Genomic DNA, 22,935 nt, shown 5'->3' on the forward strand with positions numbered 1-22,935 from the left:
AATGTTTGGCTTTAAAAAAACAAGTCACAGAAACCAAGTGTAAAGGACATTTTTAATCCATTTTTATAAACCAACATATTTAATTTAGCAGCGTAACCGGATGGTCTTGAGGTATTTCTAAATCCATACTCTGAATTTCATCCCACCGTCCCACTCCCAGTTCTCCCTCAGACATTCCCACAGACGGACACATCCAGCTGTGATTCACACACACACACACACACACACACACACCAACAGATTCACACACACACACACACACACACTTGAGTCCTGTTGCTTCAGTCTTGGACTGAGCAGAGCTGGCTCCCTCTTAGTGGCTTGTAAGGCAGGCACACTTAATGGTGCAGTTTTGGCTGTGGGGCAAAAGAAAAAAATTCAAATTGTTACTTTTTGACAACCGGTCTGTATCTTCACTTCAAAACTGTACAAATAGACTAAAACAAACCTACACATACATAAGACAAACAATGTTAGAAAAGTCAAAGAAAAGAATCAGATGGATGGATAAGACCACTTGCTTTGTTTAGTTGATGTCTAAAACTTGACTCATTTGGCAGAGCTCCAGGAGCAAAATCATTTAACATATCATTTGCCAACCTACAAGTGGTCAGAATAAGTTTCTTTTTTCCAGTTGACCTTTGTCAAAATTTCAAACAGACATATATACATGTATAGGTCTATAAATTACAACTTGGAAAGCGGGGAGGACACTGTACATTTCGTAAATGTTACTTTGCGTATTTAGCGTATCCCCTATGACTGTTATGGCTGTTTTTAAACCTAAAGTCCCTTCCATTTTTAATGTTTTTGCCATGTTCTGCAAATAAAAGCAGAACTAATACTGGCCTTATTACAGGCACAATAAGCAGCCCACAGACCACGTGTTGACATATTCTGAGTAGTGTGTGTAATTCTGATTTCTTTTAGACATTATGTAAATTTGTTATAGAAGGTATTGTTTTCCTTTAAACATAATTGTCCACAGAAAATCCGTTTTGTGTCTTATGCCTGTTTTAAAAAGGGGGTTCTGGGGCGCCCGGATAGCTCAGTTGGTAGAGCGGGCGCCCATATAAAGAGGTTTACTTCTCAACGCAGCAGGCCCAGGTTAGACTCTGACCTGCGGCCCTTTGCTGCATGGCATTCTCTCTCTCCCCTTTCACGTCTTCTGCTGTCCTATCAAAATAAAGGCTGAAAATGCCGCAAAAAAATTATCTTGTAGCTTGCTCCTTCGCAGAGGACAGCAGCTGGAGTCAGCTTGGATTCACGACAGTTACAATGAATTCCAATGGTGACCCAGTGTCACGTCAAAAAGTCAGTAGAAACTTCTAGTACCACTACTGCCGACAAGTGAGTGAGTGATACTCAAAACATAACCCATCTGTGATAGGTTGATCAATGTTTGGTCATGCCTACACCTCCAGTTTGCCTGAATTGGACTTTTCACGGCTGTGTTTGGGAACATACAATAAAGGTGTGTCATACGGTCATTGAAAGCAGTTAGCTCCTCGTTTCTTTGACCATGTAAAGAGAGCAGCCACATTTTACGAGGGCTGTTACGTCAGCCCTGATTACAACGGATTACAAATCATCACAATGAGCGGGCCAGGAACTTTTTACCTCTTAGGAACAGGACACAAACAAAACAGTCCAGCCAGGAGATAGAGCTGCATGTTGTAACCTTAAAGCTATAGTGCGTCGTTTTTGTTTCCCTCATGAGGAATTCGTCGTTGCATTCACATGACAAGCCTTCCATGATTGCGCATCACACCCACCCCTCCTCCACACAGTTACTAGTAGCCAAGGAGGACACGGAAGATTTAAAAAAAAAAACATGGACTCTTCAGAAGAGGTCATTATCTTCACTCGAGCTTCTGCGTGCAAAAGTCGCCGGACTACACCATTTTGTAAACATAGCTATACTGAGAAACACAGAGAGTTGGGTGGAGCTGATAGTCCTAATTAGCTTTGTAGCAACTCCTTTGGTAATGGCTTGAATGTAACGGATGTTCATTAATATCAAAAAGTTATGTACTAAAGCTTAACTGCCTCGTAATTTTTTTATCCTGTCACCCTGTGTGCCGCTCAATTCCTGATTTTCTCTCCTCCCAACTCACCTTTTGTGTGCCCAGTTTCTTCTCCACGCCCCCAGCCAGCCCCCCGCCCTTGCTGTCCTTCCAGGGGTAAAAGTTTGAGCGTGGGGAGGAGGAGGAGGTGGCAGAGCTGGAAGAGGAGGAGGGCAGGCGGTGCGCTGAGGGTTTGGAGGACAGCGAATGCTCCTCCATGCCGCCCCCTTTGCGTTTCTTCACAAGCCCCTGGTGCTCAAAGCCCCTCCCGCTGCCCTGGCCGTGCAGTCCTGAGTCCCCCACGCCGCTCCTGCTGTGGGAGTTGTTGGTGGCGGAGGAGGGGTCTGGGGGTGATGAATGGCCCAGAGGAGTATGGGTCCGTTTGTAGGTCCAGACCGCCTTGGCGGCTGGTGAATGGGACTCTGAGGGGGAGGGCTGGGGGCGGGGTTTGCTGCTGGGGGAAAGCGTGCCATTGGTCTGTCCGTGTGGGTGCGGCGAGGGAACGGTGGGTTTAGAAGAAGTTGATGAGGAGGAGGAAGAGGCAGCAGAAGGCGGGCGGCCCCGGTCCTGGAGAATGATGCAGTTCCTGTCGGGGCCTGAGTGCTCCCCTTCCTGGGACGGGGCTTTGCGTTTGCGGAGGGCAGCGGCAGCAGCAGCCTCCTCTCGCAGCTTCAGCATCTGCTTACTGGGACGCCCCACAGGGTTCTTGGTTCGCCCGGGACCCGGCTGACACACCGCCGCAGGCTTCCCCGGAGACACCAGACGGCCACCACCGGCGCTGCTCCCACTGCCCCCCGAGTTCTCCGACTGCATGGCTGCCGGGGGTCTCCCTGGACCACGACTGGAAGAGGAGGATGAGGATGCGGTTTTGAGGGAGGAGCTGATATGACTTCCTGTGCGGACCTTCGAATGTAACGAGGAGGAGGAAGTGGCAGCTATGGAGGAGGGAGACGAGGAAGTGGTGGTCTTGGCTGACGAAGGTGGAGACTGAAGGTCTGTGGCTTGAGGTATTTTCCTGGATTTAAAAGATAATGAATCCATTAAATCAATACATCCAAGAGACATCAGATCACAACAAAAACACTGTTCTAGAGGATTACAAGAAATTGAAACATTAGAATTGAGCATGGGATGCAGACGTTTTTTTTTTTTTTTTCTTTTCTTTTTAAAGATTATTTTATGGGGCTTTTCCGCCTTTAATAGATGGAACAGCCAGGTGAGAAAGGGGAGAGAGAGGGGGGAAGAAATGCAGGAAATCGTCACAGGTTGGATTCGAATTGAATCCAACCTGGATTCGACCTCCGCGTCAAGGCATAAACCTCTATGTTTATGTGGGCCCGTTTACCCACTGATCCAACCCGTCCACGATGCCGATGCTTTTTGAATACCGCAAATTGTGTCCCTAGCAGCAAGCATAGTCCACAGCATCTTGTTGACTTCTTTGATCAGACAAGGAATTGTTCCTTATATAATAATGTTTTTAAATATGTTTTTATTCTATATCCATTTATTATGTAAAATATTATCCTGATTGGTTGACAAGAGTACACTATAAAAAAATGATTAATCCTAATTTCTGATGACAGCTTAACTACAGTTCTAAATCATATGCCAATCTCAGTTCAAAAACAAAATCGGATTACTAACCAGCTAGACTGAAGCACCGATTTGCTAGCAACTTCTTAACCGCAGGGCTCTGATGATCTGAACCCATTTTCTTCCAATGAGCTTTTTTTCCCTGTGTGCATGTAAACGCAGTCCATCTTACTGCCAACTTCACAGACTCTTCACCACTGCTATTCTGGGCAGCAGAAAACACCATCTGCTTCATCTATTAGTGACTAAGCAGTGGGTTACACTCTAGTTTATCTGCTAGTGTTAGCAAAACGCAGGATCTGATGCAACTAGCCCTCATCCTTTCACAGCGGGTGAGAATCTACAGAGAAACCTGAATTGGATAAAAGGTGAAAGAGAGTGGTGCACGTGATGGTACAATCCGCCAATTATCAGCTGCCACCTAGCATTTCAAACTTGTCACTGGAGATTGGCAAACTTGCACTGAGCGATCAGGATGGTGGCGGAGCGTATGTCCATCATTTAAAGCAGCAGTCCATCTTCATTAGTGAGATGAACATTTGTAGTGTAGGCATGTTGCCGATCTGACTGACTCTCATTTTTAGCATCCGGTCCGGCAGCATCAGGCTCAGGGACAGTTTCATCCCACAGGCCAGAAGACTGCTCAACTCTTGAGCTCCTGAGCTTATCATTATGCATATACATTTACTACATTCATGTTTACATTCAGCCCATTCATTTGCAAGTACTGTCTTCCACAAATTTACATTTCCCATTTTATTATGGTATATTTATCACCTTCATCTCTATATTTTAACTTGCTCTATTTTTTGTCTTAGATGCTCATTTAGTTTTTTTACTTGCGGTTTTCTTTTTATACAAACTACTCAAGCAGCATTGTTGGAGGGAGGCTGAGAGAAGATTTTCACTGGCAATGCTTCTGTAATTGTTGTACATTTGACAATAAATGACTTGAAACTTTTATTAGATTTGAATCAGCTCAATATACTGGACAGGAGGCAGAGCCAATTCTACCCCACTGAAACCCTTTGGTAACCTTGAGGCATTATTAATTTCATTTTATTTTGTTAAACTGATAAATTAGTCTGTGTAGAAAAAATACTTGGTATCGGTAGTGAAACTGGTACTGGTAACACCATTAAAACATTTTGAAAACATCCAGCCTCATTTTCAGTCACATGAAGAGATAACATTTAGAAAGGATTAATTTTTTCTTTTCTTTTTTTTTTTAGCTAGCACCATAAAAGCAGAGCGAAGCGGAAAAGGCCAAGCAGGAATGTGATCTTACTTCCAAAGATGGGCGCTGATGTGCTGCTCTAGCATGCTGCTGAGAGCCGACCTCAGGTGATGAAGTCTCCTGTCAAACGTGTAGATGCCGTGACCCAATGCATGGCTGCCAAATGAACATACCTAGAGAAAGAAGGCTTGTTGTAAATCTCTTACAGGCAAGTGTCTCCTCTTGTTATCTGGATCAGTGGGGGGGTTGTCTCATAGTTACAGTCAAATGGTCTTTGTTCTGTGTTTTGATGTGTTGCTGCATAAAACAGGACCAAAGCCTGAACATGTGCAGGGAGCAACTTAAAATTAAATAGCTCTGCCAACTGAGAAATACAGTTACCCTCCATTAACTTAATGAAACGATACATGTTGGTGTGTAAAATCAAGCCCCCCTTTTTAGTTCAACATAAAACCTTCAGAAAATAAAGATGATAAGCAATGGATTGATGTAAAAAGATGCAAAGTAGATTAATGTGTGTTTTGGGATTACCACTGTCCATACCTTCACTATGATATGGGAGAAATGAAGTACTGAAATGAAGACAAGACCAAGCTAAATCTCTGATAGAACTGTCAGTAGTTGTCAGGTATGGAAAGTTCCCCCCTCTTCACTGCTAAGGACATGCAGGAAGGGTTAGCTGGCACTGGAACAGTGGTGCATGGATCCACTGAGCAGCGTTTGCACAAACATGATTCGCCATGATCAGCCTCACGAAGATAGCTTACCAAATTAATATTACAAAACATTTAGACCTGAACAAAGAAACAGGTAAAAGGAGTCATATTTATTTTCAAGTCTTCCCATATATTACCTCCTCCGCCAAGGAGGTGATGTTTTAGAGCGGACCCGAATCGCAGGGCGAACACAAATTATTTGAAATTTTGTTAACGTGGTGCCTTGAGGTCTGCCCTCACCAAGTTCCGCAGCACATAACCTTACCAATATCGGTCTTAGTATTTTCTCTCTGAGAGCCAAGATGGATCAAAGCCTGTCCTTTATTGTTAGGTAATGGTAACACTGGATAATGATAAAATATTCCTAGAGTAGCTCACAGTTTAGACAGTGTTTTATTTGTTTGCAGATCAGGTGGACAGAAACACAAGATCAATGGGGTGTCTGTGTCTGCTTTAAATACATGTTCTATTATTTGGATAAGCAATTGTTTTCCAACACAACAGGCCATAACAACTTGATAAGGTCATTGTTTGCCAGGGCCATATTTCAGAGTTTGATTTCAAGACTTTAGCCCAAGGTCAGAAAATGCTAAATGCCAATTTAAACGATTCCAAACTATAATCAAAATCTTGCCAGCTTTCAAACATATCGGCTGTACAAGGAAAACAAGAAATAGTTTTGACAGGAATTCCCTGGTGCTCTTTTCCCATTGTTAAATCCAAGTACAGTGCTCACCGCTAGTGGCCTGGGATGTGCAGCTGAAGATGGGAACTCAATGGGCTCCTCGGGTCCTTCTGCCTCACTTTCATCACTGGAGATCCGTCCATGGACGAGAGGGGAGGGGGCGCCGAAACTTCCCTCATCCTGCCGCTGCTTCTCCTCCTCTGTGTTGCCCTCCGACGCCGTAGGCCGACTGTGAAACAAACAAATTACATTTTTGCTTTCAATACTGTATATAGTTGTACAATACTGATGCTCACGGTCTCTAACCGTAACCATTAGGGGTGTTGAAATTAATCATTGCATTGCGGACTTGGATGCGTCTACATTGATGCAGTGACAGACCATAATCAATTATTGCCTACTGATTGCTGCTTTTTTTGTTTTTGTCAGTTGTCTGCTGTGTTCAGGACTCCGCTACTTTCAGGAAGTTACTTTTTTTAAGAGCAGATACAATAAAAAGGGGAGTTCATATAAATAGGGCTTATCACGGTCTCCCCTAGCTGTAGATAGGTGTGCCAAGCATTTTTTGTGCATGCATTGTTTTAGTCCGGTTCAACACCGGCAGCGCCACCGCTAATTAGCTTAGCGTAGTGAATGGAATCCTATGTTGCCGGTTAGCATGTTGTGAGTAAAAGTGAGCCAACAAAAGACAAAAAAAAAAACAACCTAATTACTTGCACTGAGACAAAAAATGCGTTGGTCCACCTATCTACGGCCAGGGTAGACCGTGATAAGCCCCATTTCAACAAACGGTGGCGTATTCCTTTAATATTGAGGAGGTGGCACATTGTGATATCGATTCAAATCGTTGACAAGATAATGGAATTGTGACACCAGTGAAGATCCACACCCCTAATAACCATCTCACAATTATTGCCTGCACAATGCTACGTCACTAACATCTAGGACCATGATCTAGTTAGTCCCACTCCGCTGCTGCTTTCATAGGCATAGCTAGCTAAAGCTAATCCAACAGGCCTACAACAAATCATCTCTTCATGAAGCCTAATATGTTCCCTTTGCTGCATGGCATTCTCTCTCTCCCCCTTTCACGTCTTCTGCTGTCCTATCAAAATAAAGGCTGAAAATGCCCCAAAAAAATTATCTTGTAGCTTGCTCCTTCGCAGAGGACAGCAGCTGGAGTCAGCTTGGATTCACAACAGTTACAATGAATTCCAATGGTGACCCAGTGTCACATCAAAAAGTCAGTAGAAACTTCTAGTACCACTACTGCCAACAAGTGAGGGAGTGATACTCAAAACATAACCCATCTGTGATAGGTTGATCAATGTTTGGTCATGCCTACACCTCCAGTTTGCCTGAATTGGACTTTTCACGGCTGTGTTTGGGAACATACAATAAAAGGTGTGTCATACGGTCATTGAAAGCAGTTAGCTCCTCGTTTCTTTGACCATGTAAAGAGAGCAGCCACATTTTACGAGGGCCGTTACGTCAGCCCTGATTACAACGGATTACAAATCATCACAATGAGTGGGCCAGGAACTTTTTACCTCTTAGGAACAGGACACAAACAAAACAGTCCAGCCAGGAGATAGAGCTGCATGTTGTAACCTTAAAGCTATAGTGCGTCGTTTCTGTCTCCCTCATGTGCAACCTGAGACCTTCTGGCAGGCCATTCCTCCGTCAAAGATGAAAACCACAAGTGACTGGGCCTTTTCTGTTCGGAGATCAGGGAAGTCAAAACTCTGGCTTCTTTTAAGTCACTTTTAAAAACTCATTTTAGACTTGCTTTTTTAAAATATAGATTTCACTGTTGCTTTTATTATCTTTTGTTATTTTCCATAATATGTTATTAAGCCTAGCGGCAGCTAGAGGTCCACAGGAGGGTTTTGTTAACATGATCCTCTTTAAATCCATGTCAAATAAAAACTATAACTGCTAGAGCTTTTTTTTTTTTTTTTTTTTTTATCTTTTTGCAGCAGAAAGCATGTCAATCGTGTCATTACATTGTACACTCGCAATGACATCATCACATTGTACACTCCCGTGGCGTGAGCGTGTTCGCTGTGTGGCGTGTCCGTTTTTATGTCCCATATTAACAGGTTAGAGCTTGCACACTGCCTGCAAAACATGCACGCCTATTTTTCACGCGACATGCAAGCGTGTTGGAAGCGTTTCCAGGCAAAATAGAACACGAAAAGATGTTTATATGTCATTTTGACAAATACATATTGATGACATGACATTTTGATGTTTGAAAGTCTCTAAGTTTTGACCTAGACAACAGGTGTAGATCCAGTTATGATATAGCATCTATAAAAAAAAAAAACCTGTTTTAACTAGACCTGACGAATGATCGTAACACAGAGAGCAAAATATATTTGTTTTTTTATACAAATTCGATCAAATTCATATGAAGACGAAGGGTCAGAAAGCCATAGCTGCCACCATAGATACTGGTTTATTCATCACTAGCTAGCTTTAGTAAAGTTGACTAACCTGAAAGCAGGGAGGCTGGCCAGAGGTCTCCTGCAGTGTGGAGCCCCAGCCTGCTCCCTGGGGGCCTCTGGGCTGGGGGATCGTCCACTGGAGGAGCCTCCCTCCAGAGATTGGGCCCCTTTCTCACGAACCTTGGTCTTTAGTTCTGCTACTAGCTGGTCAAAGTTTTTACTGCGGCCAACCACTTTTCTTCGCTGGTGGATGGAGTGGATCTGAGGACCAGGACACAGGCAATTAGTCACCATTTTATTTGTCACAAAATTATGAATTGGCCTCCCAAGTCAGAAGGTTGGCTTAAAAGCACAATAAATTAAGCCTTGGGATGCTTAACTTGAGGTGTAAAGGTGCTTCCACACAGCAACATCAATGTTCTGTACTTTGAAAAGGCTGCTGCAGGACGCAACTCCCCCTGCCACAAACAACCTGCACCATAGGCTACAGGTTCAACTTACTCTAATATCATCATGTAGCCAGATATACTTAACTTGACGCCCCGGATGGTTTTTTTGCACAGAACCATCTGACAACCAGTCATTGGAAACTGATTGGAAAAGGATCGGAACTTTCAAAAAAAATACCTGGCATGTGATTAGATGAACAATTTGTCTAGTAAACTCTTGCCGAGGCCAGTCGGGAGAAGAGTGAAAACATCTTTTCCATTATTAAAAGCCTACAGTAAAGTTCTTTGCTCTTCCTTCAAAGAAGAACAATTCTCCAGTTCGGATATATCTGATGCTAATGCAGCATCTACACCAACCTCTTTTATGAGCCGCCATTGTTGTGACTTCTGTGTTGTCACACACACCTAAATCACACCTGTGGCTGCCAGTGGCTCCTCACACCGGCTACCAATGGCACACTGGCAAGCCGTGAAGGCAAGTTGAAAAAGTTTCACCATCATTAACTCCGACAGCAGCACAAAATAAACGTTTATATACCTGGTTCTGGAGAATCAATATTTAATTTCAACTGTATTTTTTAATAGTTAAAATGACAAAACAAGCTTGAACTTTTAAGTGTACTACTAATTTCATAAACTAGTTCAAATATCTTCCCAAAGATTGGAAAATGATGCTGGGCCAACACTTTATGATATTAGTGTTTTGATTTAATATTTCTGCTATGACCCAAAAACGAAAAATAATAATAATATCATTAGGTTAATTAAAACTGGTGGCTGCTGTTTATTTAGTCAGCTCCATAGTTCACCTGCTGGTCACAGCTTTGTGTGTTGTGCCAGAGCATATGAAGCTGTATCCACAGCAAACAAGAAAAGGATCAGAAAGTAGTATTTGTAATAAAGTAGTTGATCCCGTCCCCACTCATCAATGGATCTAATTTGGCTCAGAAAATCAATTAACCTATCAATTATTTTTTAGAGAACTGATGAGGGATTTATTCTTTTAAAATGGCAACAGAAATTCCATATGCCCATCACACATTACCAATGGCATAAGTGACGTCTTCAAGCTTGCTTATTTTCCAAAAACACATTAAATTTGCAATGAAATCAAACGTCTGCACACTGGAGAATCTGGAACCAGCTGAGGTTTGGTATTTTTTTTAAATGACCATTTTCTCTCAGATAACTAATCTATTAATTGCTTTGGCAAAAGTCTCAAGTGATTACAGTGCACATGCTTTTATTAAATAGGAGCACATTATGTTATCATTGAAACTATTAATCAGTGTTGCTTTTAAAACACATTTCTCATTTCCATTATTCTAAATAGTTAGAATGACTACATGACATTTTCTTCCAGGTAGCAGGTGGAAGAGAAAATACATCCACCTACTGAGAGTCTGTTTACCTACAGAGCAGGTATAACATTCAGACAGTTTTCCTGCGTGTCTTTCCCGTCACTCCTGTCATTTCCTGTTAATCAGGTCATCCTGTCTCTACTCGGCTAGATGTGGCCTCTCACAGTCACTTCCTCCTTCACACACACCAGCCACCATATAAGGACTCTTCCTGTGCTGGGAGCCATTTTCACCACTCAGTATCAGTCAGTTTTCATCAGTAACCCGGAGCATTGACTGCAGTTCAATTCATTAGAAAACATCTACTCTGATCTCACATTGTTATCACTCTTCTTTTTACGTTGCTCTTTCAATGGGGATTTTTTATTTCTTCAATGTAGGACTGAACCCCTATCCCATCTTGTAATTTGAAACATTTCAGTGAGATAATTTAAAGAATTTAAAGATATCTAACGATGGGATCACACTGCTTTATGGGCCAATTGGTACACAAGGATCCTGTGATACCCTGAGATGTAACCAACTGTTAGGTCATTTGGTGTGGTATAATAACTGTCAATGCAATTTTTAAAACCCTGATGAATGTGTAATAAATCTAGTACAAATACCTTAACACAAAGCAGAGCGATTGGTAACCAAGTACTGCATGATCATAAAAAAACACAGAGGAAAGTGCAACTCCAACATAAACACTTCTTTTCTTTTTTTAAAGATCAAGTTTAAGTCATAAACTTATGTTGTCAGACCAAGAGTAGATTTCAAAGTAAAATGTTGGCATACATCTGTGAATCAGTGCAAATGTGGGAATAATCTGCTTGGATTGATATACTGTCATACTGCTGGTATTGGCCAATTAGAGCTTTTAAAAAGTGAATACGTCACTGGTTGTTGAAATGACATTTGGGGGATAATTTCTGTCCATATATGCAGGCGGATGACAAAGGAATTAAAGGGAAAACCTGCATGAGTGCACACATAATGAAAGTGCTTTCATACAGGAGAGGGCTCGCTGAAAGGTTTGATGAGTATTTATATTTTATGCTTTAGACAGGCTGGTGTGGCAACAACACCATACCAACACACTTTGTTAGTAGGGTGTTTTTACATTAATTTGTCAAACATATCACCTCAAGAAACTATGAAATAAGTAAACAAAAAATGTTACTCTTTTTTAAAAAAAAAAAAAAAAAAAAAAACAAGATTTATACTGAACTCTTACAGAGAAAATCCCCATTGGCTGAAAATATAGCCATTGAAAAAATAATCAGTGCATCCTTAGAAGAAATATTACCAGTATAATACATTTGCATGGAAATAAATGGGCACCCCTTGTCAATTTGAATGAAAATATTGATACAAATATAACTAGTCTTCATAGTCCACCCAATATCTAACTTTCTTAGAAAAATGACATCTAATAGCAGTCATGAAATACTTCAAGATTATTTAAATCCTGGGGCTGCCAATCCTCAATATATTGTGACACTGCTGTCTTATTACGTTATCTCTTCTTTACCACAGACATATATTGTTTGCTGTTGACTATCTGTCAAAGGCACAATGCCAAAAATATTATCTGACTTGTTGGCTGTTGTTGAAGACACCACAAACTCACAACCTACTTTCCCGCTCTGATGTGTATGTGTTGGGTCAAAAGCAAAAGGTGACACAAACGGATCCTGAAATTTAAGCCTCTCAACCTTTTACTGAACAACACAGAAAATAGAGAAAAAATTAAAACAAGAAAAAAAAAAAAAAAAAAAAAAAAGAAAAGAAAAAAAAAAAAAAAAAAGAGGTGCGAATCTGAGGCCCTATAAGTAGGGCATTAGTCTGGGGAAGGGGAGTGTGTTTGGAGCTTACATTGCATGTCAGGAGGCGAGTGCAGACCTTCTTCCTGTCAGGGTCAAGGACGCCGCAGTGTTTGTCCAAGTCACACTCCCTCTCTGAGGAAACACAGAGAGCATCTTAGCAACAACATCATATCAAATCATGGTAACATCTTGATACCCCCGCATAGTGTTGTCAATAATGCCAACAAACACCCCAAAAAACAGACATTTTATATATTTTCACCAGAATGAGTTTTATAAGCTGGAATTTCAGCCACCTAGCTGTTTTTGGCCACTTTACACCTTGTATACGCTGCCACTTTTTCAGTGGTCTATAGGTGAAGATACAATTCTATTTTAATTGATACAGCCGTCTAACACAGGCTGTATAATGGCGCACTTTACACGCATAACCACAACCCGAGGCGTCTTTTTAGAAACTCTTAAAACTAAAGCGCAATAAACTCGCTATGTTTTCTTAAAGAAGACCTATTATGCCTTTTCCATATTTTCTGTGACATCTATAATGTTACAATGTCGATGATCATATTAAACATGGCCAAAGTTTGAAATAATGGAGGTAAATGTATTTCATAGGGGTCCCTGTGAGCCAAAACCTCAGATTTCTTACTGTTTTGAACACTCTGCTTTCAACAGTTTTTGCTACTCTCTGCATCATGCCGAGCCGGTTTTCTATAGATGGTCATGCGTTCCAGGTACGTCACTGCAGTGTCTACATTGCATACACTGCTACGTGTAACTACATGCTACTGTAAGGGAAACCTGTAATCTTAGTTGCAGATGTTTGGGTCACACCTGCTGGAACACGTCCGGTTGTGTAGTATTTGATTTAGAAGCATTTATCTGTAATTTTTCCACAGTACAAAGCCCTGCTATATACTCCGTTGCAGTCAGTTGCCGGTTGTAGCAGAATGTACAGAGGCAGCGACAGCAGAGCACAGATTTGGAGACTCCGGAGATCCGGAAACTCTGACCAATCAGAGCCCTGTGCTTCGGGCGTGATGGGGTCTTAAGGAGACAGGCGCTCCAACAGGCAATGGGCAGTATGAGAGTAAGCAGCCAGAGTCAGGGACAAGTAAGGATAATCAAAAACAGCCCCAGACATTGCCATTGTGCATTTGTTATTGGTATTTGGTTGTTTTAAAGAGCAGTTGGAGACAACAAAGGCTCTGTTACCGCTATGCACCTATTACAACGATGTTCAGCGAAGAAATAGAGAAGACGCAGAACATGATGCGTATTTGGGTGGTCTCGGGGTAGAAACGTCAGTGGCAAATATGGAATCAACGGTTTAAAGAGAATGCAACATTAGGTCTATGCCGAGATGGCATGGTCTTTTACTAGGCTATGTTTTCAGTTATTATTAGATTAGCTAAACTCGTTTGTAATGTGGCAACAGCTAATGGTGGTTGCTACTTCAGCAGTCTAACAATAGGGACATCAATAATCTTCACCAATTTCCTCCACGTTTATAAAAAATTGAACATTGTGTATTCATTTTAGAACTAGTGCAATGTTTGGAATGGGCTGGTAGCTTGGCCTCCTGTGTTGCTGTTTGCAGCTTTTTCCAGAATCATTCTACCCTGAAGTAACTTACACAAGGCCCTCAAAGCAACCCTACTGTATGCTACTGACTTACTGTGTACTTCTACTTCAGAAAAAAAACAAAACATTGTACTAAGACTACTACATTTACCTGACAGAGAAATGTTATTGGTTAGGTTGCAGATTCAGATTTTACTCAAAGTATAATTAAAACATGATGCATTATTATTCATTAAACTATATTAAGAGTTGAAAGATCCACCTTGAACAGATGTTAAGTAAATGTAAGTACATTGTGCTGATAATGCCTCTATCTCTTCACTTGAAGTAAACATTTGAACGCAGGACCTGTACTATTAATAGTTTTGAATTTAAAATGTTTCCAGTACTTCTTCTACCACTGCCAATACTAACACAGTTTTACATGTTTTATCCCTGAATTTTGTCAGACATATGTTTTTTTAGTCTTATTCCTGTGCCAAAACCAATAATTTTGTCATTTTGGTTAGCAGTTTAGATAACAGACACTCAAATGTCCTACTGTAACAGACATGTGAACTAAGCACAGACATTTGCCTTGTTCATGGACTAACAGCAGTGCATGAATGAAACACTAATATATGATCAGATTACTTATTAATCCAAAGTGCCAGAGCAGCATAAAGGCTGATAATTGTCAGAAGGAAGCTGAGGTCAGTTGGATAAAATTAAAGAGGGGAGGCGGTATTTTGTATGTGAAACAGAGTCATTTGATTTCATTCTTGTAGGTTGCCTAACCAAGTACAACAATTATTTTCATCGTTGATTAATCAATTGATTATTTTCGATTCATTGATTAGTTGGTAAAATGTTAGAAAATTGCAAAAAATGTCGATCAGTGTTTTCCAAAGCCCAGCATTTCATCCTCAAATGTCTTGCTTGTCCACAACTCAAAAGATATTCAGCTTAGCGCACCCAGTCATGTCCTGTGAGAGGATTAGTGTCCAAGATGTATGCTAAACTGATGCAAGTACCCAATAGTAAAGAAATGGGAATGAGAGTTGAGCCCTGAGGGGAACGCAATTAATTGGGAGACAGTTTGGGACAACATTTTCCACTGTTCCAAGAACCCAAATCAACAGTATATCCACTTCAACATACAGTATATCATAGGACATATTGGACTCCCCAGAAGAGCTACATCTCAAGTCATTCCAACTCCCTATTGCATGTTCTGTCAACCTGAACAAACTGGAACCTTCTTACATATGGTTCAGGCGTGTGAACAGGTGCATGAGTTCTGGAATAAAACAACATCAATAATATCTGATGTGATAGGATGTCGAATTCCTACTGACCCGATTGTTTTGTTACTTAATGACGACTCTAAATTACACCTGCTTGGGAGACAGAGGAAAATTTGGCTAACTGGCTCAACTGCAACCAAGAAAATGACTGCTCAACACTGCCTCCCCCCTCACTCATTTTATATAAAACAGTGGTTGGCGTATTTTCTATACATAGTTATGCTTGAGCTCTCTACAGCAAGGATTAACAAAGCCAAATCATCAACTATCAGCCTATGGGAAATCGCAGCAGCACAAGTATCAGACTTAATGACCTACACCCCACAAGAACTAGAGGAGAGTGATTAGGCAAGGTGTGGTTTCGGTTTGTTTAGTTTTCCTCGAGAGCGCAGAGGGTGGTGGGTGGGAGAGGGTTTTTGTTCTTGTTCAATTTGTGTTTCTGTTCTGTGCACCATCTGCTATTACCTGTCACATGTTATGGAATTTGTTTTGTATGTCTGAAGGTGCCAATAAAAAAAAGTTGATCACAAAAAAAAAAAAAAAAAAAAAAAAAAAAAAAACACATTCAGCTTACTGTCATAGCATGAAGAAACTAGAAAATATTCACATTTAGGAAGCTGCAATGAGAGAATTTTTACCTTTTTTCAAAATAAATTATTTAAAGTGATTTATTATGAAAATAGTTGGCGATTCATTAAATAATTAACAACTAATCAATTATTCTTTGCAGCTCTAAAGTACATTACTTCATGTATTCCATTATTAGACAGGACGACAGGTGTTGTACCTGGACAGGAAAGTATAAAAAGAGAGTTGATGAGGACAGGAGGGGCAAGAAGTCTTAAAGAATTTATTTAAATGTGTAAAAATGGGTCTAAAGCCCTTCTTGTGTAAGCAAAAATGCAAAATATCTTCCGGCAGCGCAAAACAAAACTCACGGATGTAAGCACTGTTGCTGGAAAGTATCCTAGGGCTACGCGGGGTGTAAAAACACACACCCTCATCATTTCAATGAGACCACTTAGTTGTGTCACAGCACAATCGTTCCTATGAACCTATTGGTTGCCCGGCTGAGGTGGTTGTAGCTTACCTGCGGCACCGCACCGTTGACAAAAGCGGACGTTGAGAGACTGTGGGACATTTGAGACACACGTTTCTGAGCAGTGTGGCGTTTTTTTCTTCTCCTCATCAAGTTGTGTTAATGTTTTGTCCGCATCTCAAATGTCTACAAATGTACTACCAACCGAATGTCGACGCTGAATATCGCCAAACCATGGAGAGGGCAGGCCGGCTGAGGGAGCGAAGAAACGCCTAGGCAAGGACGACAGGTAAGCCCACTCATTTTACCTGCAGCCTGGAATAAACGAGAGTTTAGCTCTTGTAGATTCAAATGCACGGGCAAGCCAAACTTTGAAAGCCCTAGACACGTATAATATCAGTTTACCCAGAGTTGTGGTTATGCTGTACCAGTTGGCACAGCGGGGATGCAGAAAAAAAAGCCAGGTCATGGCACATGCACACACCCATTCCTGGTAGATGCAGGTAGAAGACTTTTTAAATCATGAACAGTATAAGATGTATGTTGTGATTTTCAGATGCGTTTCTAAGAAATAGGACTATAATTATTTGGCAGGTAAAAATGATCAGTAGATCAAACTACAGAGAAGTATCCATCCTTTAACTGCTTACTTTTTCCACATTACCCAAATGGCTCCATTTGTACTCACTGGAGGCCACTTTGTTGTAGGGTCTGGGGATCCGGTGGCCTGGCAATGCAGAGGCCAGAGGAGAGTCCTTCCGCTGGCTCTGGGTGGGGGACCTTTCACTGTGTGAAGGCCTAGCAGGCGGGGTGCCTCCATGTGGCCAGGGCGGATCTCTGAGTGATGGAGGTGGAGAGCTGATTGGAGGCTCCAGAGGTGGCGGCTGCTTGAATACTGATGATTCTGTGTGGCTGCTGTGGGAGGACTTCTCCAGCGGGGAATGTCTGGGTGACGGAAGAGAAAGGGCAAGTCCAATGTTAGCTTTATGGCCCAACTTTTAACAACACGGGTAAAATAGAAAACCCTTCTATTTTTTTTTATGTTATTTTTTTAATAGTTTTATCTAAAGCTGCAAAAAAAAAAAAAATCACCTGCATGTTTAGAGTCATTCTTTGGCTTTGACCTGATTGGCTGAGAGTCAGAAAACCAGTTCACATTCATTGAGTGCATCTGTTCATGACATATGAATTTATGAACGTACATATGAATATATGAACGTATTTAATCTTCTTTTCTTTTCCTTCTTTTTGAAGGGACTTCCCTGTTAGTTTAGTCTCTAACATGGATCCTTGACTTAAAAAATGTAAAGCTCTTTGAGACTGGACACAAGCTCCAATGCATACTTAACCAACCATTATATCATAATCGCAAACTGATGCCACCAAAAGTTTAATCAAAATTGTAGAAGTGAAATTATCGCCTAGTTTGCAGGCCATTAAATGGTTACTAACTTAAATGAAAAGCAGTCAAATCTGACACCAAATTTTTATATTGCGATTATGAAACGGAAAACATAATGATGTACAATGTAATGGTCCATAACTGGCTAGGATTATTAAAAAACAAAGTGTAAAAAAGACAAGTTGTAGTTTCACTGAGGTTGCATGGTAAACAATTTCTTGGCCTTCCTGACAGAAGTTACATTTCCCGCTCATAATCAAAATGACAAAATTCCCCAAAAACCACAACTTGTCATTGTTACACTTTGTTTTTTTGGGCAGAATAAACAACCATTATATAATGTGTTAATAAGTGAGCTTTACAGATGCCCATAGGCAGATTGTGAAAATAAATTTAAAAAAATTAAGCTACCCACATACACAAACAGACCTGCTAAATTTCAGACACAGTTTTTGGTCGCACTCTGGAGCCCTGGTTGAAGAATTACTTAATTCACTTTTGTTCTTGGCATTTTATAAAACAATTGCTAGCCCTACACACAGACATAACCAGAGCTTTTTAAAATGTAAACAAACTAAATAAGTACTGCATTAGTGCACCAAAACGCAGGACTATACTCCATTCTTTAAAGCTTGTGTCTACTTTCTAGGGAAGATATATATAATATTATATATAATTATTATTATATATATATAATATTCTGTGACCCCTGAGCTTTAATTAGACCTTTCTCCCTAACTTGCCCCACACCGTTCTTACCGTACTCCATCTTTGGAGTTCTTGGAGTGTCTGTACTGGGGTGGAGTGGAAGGCGAGGCTGCCCGTAGTTGCCCAACCCCCTGGCCTCGACCTTCCCAGGATGAAGCAGAAGCAGTATTGGTCCCATGGGAAGGAGAATGGCTGTGGTGGGGCCTCTGCTGGGGCTGGGCTGCAGGGGTGGGAGAGCGCAGCCGGGCATAGAGCTTGGCCAGAGGGCCGTGCCGTCGCTCACAGTGCTTTTCGAACGCCTGCGGCTTTACTACTTGGCCACAGTGGCTGCACACCACCAGGTAGAAGTCATCATGGCCGGGGTAGAGGCCAAAGATAGACATGTCTTGAAAGAGAGGGGAGAGGAGTGATAAGGGGAGGAAATACAACGGACACACACATAGACTGTAGAAGAGGTAAGATGGCAATGTTGCTACGTGGGGCAGGCAGGATGATGCTGCATTATGAAAAGATGGTAGATCGTCTCATTTAAAAGTACTGTCAGAGTTGGACTACACTGGTACACGTGGCCGGAAATATTGGCACAGTTAAAAACAAAAATCACAACTGTCTCTAAAATAAGTTGAAATTAAAAAAAGGTATTTGGTCTCAGCAATTCTTTATTTCCCTGCTAATAGTCAGTTACAAAATTATTGACATCCTAGATTTAATATTCAGTAGCACAGCCTTTAGAGAAAATAACTGCTCTCAACATTTTGCTATAGACTTCAATCAGATTCCTACACCTCTCTGGTAGTTTGGCCCCTTTGCAAATTGCTCCCGTTCTCCCAGATTTAAAGGGCGCCTTGTTTCAACTGCTGTTTTCAGATCAAGCTCTCCACAAGTGTTGAATAGGATTTAGATGTGGACTCGCTACTAGCCTCTTTAGAACAGTACTTTCATCACTATTGAAATAATCCTTTGTTGCAATCTTTGGTCAACTAGCTTGCGCCATCTTCAGGGAAGGTCGGCTACAGTACCAAGAGCCTTAAACTTGATAACAGTGCGCACGGCTGGCACGGAAACATGGAACACTTTGCTCCATTTAAACTGGAGTGGGTGATTTACCCTGAACCCACCTGTGACTCACCACAGGTGGTTGCAGGATAAGGCTGCGTTCAGACAAGGATACAGCAATCCGGTAATTTACCGCAGGGTTGTGCGGCCGGGGGAGTATCAATGAGTGACGTCCTATTGTGTTCTTTAACCCCCCCAGTGTAGCAGAAATAGACTTTATATTTCACAACTACTGTTTTCCATCAGATCGTTTAAAGATCTCGACGTTTCCGACCGCACTTGAAGGCAGCTTCATTTCCCGGAGAAAGCCAAGAGACTGAGTGAAACAGCGGTTATACAAAAACTTTTAAAACTTTCTTGTGGCAGCATGAATGCGGTGATGTTTCCCCGTTTCCTGTACAGACTCTCACACCGCCTCAAACTATAGCTCAAAACACACCGACAAGTCTGATCTCCGGTTACGTGATTGGCCACCTCAGCGTGACGTGGGGTTGCGTTTCTCAACTTTTTGCCGAAGCCTAAACGCACTACCCCCATTCAAAATGATTGGAAAGACCTGCATTTTTGGCGCACCGTCTGATGGCTGACGCAGGCTGTGGGAATGCCCACTAAATCACCTGCTTGAACTCCAATTATTTCTTGTAACTTCTAAAAAAAGTGGGCAATAATATTGTCCAAACCAATTTTAGATTTCTTAGTGGAATAAGCAAAGATTCAGGGGTTGTTTTTTTTTTTTATAGCCTTTTTGTTTTGTTCCTCTGCAAATTGTGGTTGTGTGGATACCAAAATATATTTTAATTCTACAATTCTCAGGAAGAAATGGTGTATTATATGAAAATATGCAAGGGTACCAATATTTTCAGCCATGACTGTACCAAGGAAATTTGTTTTTGGCTGGTTAATGCCATTTGGTAACCTACAGGGTCCCCTACTTCCTGGATTCTGACATTAGCAACTAGAAAATACCTGCAGTTATCTACAGGTAATGAAATATTAACTTTTTATATAAATAATACACACATTGAACAAATTGTATTAGATGAGTCATTTACTAGGTACTTGTGAAATGCAATAGCTGTACACGTGTGTTTTTGTTATTTGCCTGCCTGTAAAAAAATAGGTCAGCATGTGATAGACTGCCTGCCCTATTCAGGGCGTACCCCACCTCTTGCCCAATGTGTTGACTCCAGCCCCCACGCCCCTGAACAGAATAAGCAGGTATAGGTAATGGATGAGATGGATTGATATTGATCTGGCAATGTTTGGATTTCTGCAAAACACAAACTGAAACCATTCCCTTAATAGATTAAAACTAAGTGGGGAAAAACAGCAAGAATAGAAAACTCAATTATAAACTTAAAATCAAAGCAAATGTGTGGACCCCAGCTCACTCTTTTTAATCATCACCTTGTTTTTGGCTGTTTTTCCCATGTGACGAAGATGCAGCATGAGTGTGAGAAGGGGCACATACTTACACACACATACTATCAAGGTACTTCTTTGGATTTATCATGTCATGCTTTGACACGCCCGCATGCGTGCGCGCACACACACACACACACACACACACACACACACACACACACACACACACACACACACACACACACACACACACACACACACACACACACACACACACACGGGGAGTGTCTGTCTGACAGCTGCTGCTACAGACAGCCAGCCAAGGTTCCAGAAGGTGCCTAATCACAACACTACCCAGCTTTAATACTTGCCCTGGTCACTGCAAACCAGTACCTCCATTGTGTCAGGGCAAGGCTGGAGATCAAAGAGAAGCTGAGGCACAGTTCATTGAGGCACTGTAGGCCAATGTGTATGCACAGTAATGCAAGCATCCACAAGTAAGACTACAATTTATGCTTTCTTGTTTTCTGATGTACAAAACAACAACAAACTTCACTACGTCTTGTAGATGATCGTGTGCAGACTTACCCTCCTTACTGAGTGACATGGCCTCTGCAGCCTTTTTGCCATACTTGCTGCAGTCGTCCACATCAGGCCCTAAAACAACACACATTTACATACATGCACATGTTCAATACGCCCCTTGAGAGGTGAGATGTTCTCCAGAAGTTGTAGGTCAGGTTCATCAGCAAGACCAAGCCTAACAGCACACATTCTGCACATAAACAGGCCCTTAAGCTGTGTTATATAAAAACGACTGATATGCAGGTCAACTGCTTCTCTGCTGACAGATCCATTTGGTTCTAGTCCTTTTTGTCAGTTTTCTACCAACAATAAGTAGCTAAAGGTATTGTGAAGTGGAGGACTTTATTTGATAGTTATGGACAAAGTAGTACTTGGAGGGATGCCAGACAATGAGTGAGCTCACATACTTAAAGATGGGAAGGGCAAGAGCACTTTTGGGGCAGACTTCACACGAGATTTCCTGTCGCATACAGAAATGTTAACATCAGTTAAATGTAGTCGGTGACGCTGGCAATCAAAGGAGAACATTGAAATGAAGCGAAAAGAACACAGCGTAACGTTTGCTCATATCAAAGGCTGGGCCAGCATTTACATGGTGGCAACAGCATCAGACTCCTCCGTCACCGGTGTCTACTCTCAACCCTCCTGCTGCTAGCATTAGCATGCTAACCCTAACTGCCTAGTCGTCAACGGCTAGTCTGGCTTGCTTGCTAGCTAGCTAAGCTAGCCTAGCTTTCCACGGCAAGAAGTTGCTCGCCCAACCATCCACACTAGCCTCCTTCCGCTCTGATGCCACCGCTGCCCGGCTGGTTTCACTAGCATGCAACGCATCCATTAAACGCTGGCAGCTTGTTTAATGGCCACCGCGGCCAACCAAACACTCTAATGGCTATATCTTAATAACTATCACTTATTTTTTTTCTTGAAGACAACGTATGCAGTGGGACCTGGGAGAGAGCAACATGTTACCCACCCAGCACTAGGACCCGGCAGGGTCTTTGTTTGGGTAACATGGTTAGCTCTGTCCTCCGTTTCCACGAAAATAAACCCCGGTGCTTTGGTTAAATGGCTTCGTAGCTGCCAGTGTTTGCGTCAATGGGCTTCCTTACCGTCCGCCGCTGTCACACCGGCCCACTCGGCCCAGGCAGTCCAGTTTTGACCCACGAAATCATCGAGGCTAGGCACCCGCCGATCCAGAGCAGCCATTACTTTTACTGCGCGTTCACGCACCGCCATCATCACTGCGCGGCAAGCAACTTACGTCATATCTCGCGCTCTCGACAGGATAGGAACTTCCTGCGTGCGCGTTCTTGGGACACCCACACAAACCGAAAGACAGGGCACTGGAACAGACATCTTTAAATTATATCATTTTTCTTTTCTGACCTCTTCAAAATATTAATACTGTGTGGTTTCTGAGTCTTAAAACACAAAGGTGTGAAGAAGAAATGGCAGGAATTTAGGAAAAGCCCATTTTATTATTCAAATATTGAAAAGAAACACATGCTCTTCAAAATGCTAACTGAAGAGTAGACACAA

General features: G+C 41.8%; 1 protein-coding gene across 1 annotated transcript; it reads right to left on the reverse strand.

The window, feature by feature from the left end:
* Window positions 1–33: 33 nt before the first annotated feature.
* Window positions 34–22,712, reverse strand: atxn7l2a (ataxin 7-like 2a). The gene is made up of 10 exons (XM_028576925.1): window positions 22,506–22,712; window positions 21,400–21,468; window positions 18,442–18,775; window positions 16,969–17,225; window positions 12,421–12,503; window positions 8,800–9,011; window positions 6,352–6,529; window positions 4,951–5,072; window positions 2,118–3,081; window positions 34–356 (listed from the first exon to the last, which is right to left on the reverse strand). The coding sequence occupies exons 1-10, from the start codon at window positions 22,633–22,635 to the stop codon at window positions 339–341; spliced, it is 2,367 nt and encodes a 788-aa protein (XP_028432726.1). The 5' UTR covers window positions 22,636–22,712; the 3' UTR covers window positions 34–338.
* Between the last annotated feature and the right edge of the window lie 223 nt (window positions 22,713–22,935).

Source organism: Perca flavescens, chromosome 4, assembly GCF_004354835.1.
Source record: "Perca flavescens isolate YP-PL-M2 chromosome 4, PFLA_1.0, whole genome shotgun sequence".
NCBI classification, from domain to species: Eukaryota; Metazoa; Chordata; class Actinopteri; order Perciformes; family Percidae; genus Perca; species Perca flavescens.

Coding starts and splice junctions, on each gene's coding strand:
- atxn7l2a (XM_028576925.1), bottom strand. CDS start 22,635: ATGATGGCGGTGCGTGAACGCGCAGTAAAAGTAATGGCTGCTCTGGAT. Junction 21,469..22,505: donor CGGTGTGACAGCGGCGGACG/GTAAGGAAGCCC, acceptor GTGTTGTTTTAG/GGCCTGATGTGGACGACTGC. Junction 6,530..8,799: donor GCCAGCCTCCCTGCTTTCAG/GTTAGTCAACTT, acceptor TTTGTTTCACAG/TCGGCCTACGGCGTCGGAGG.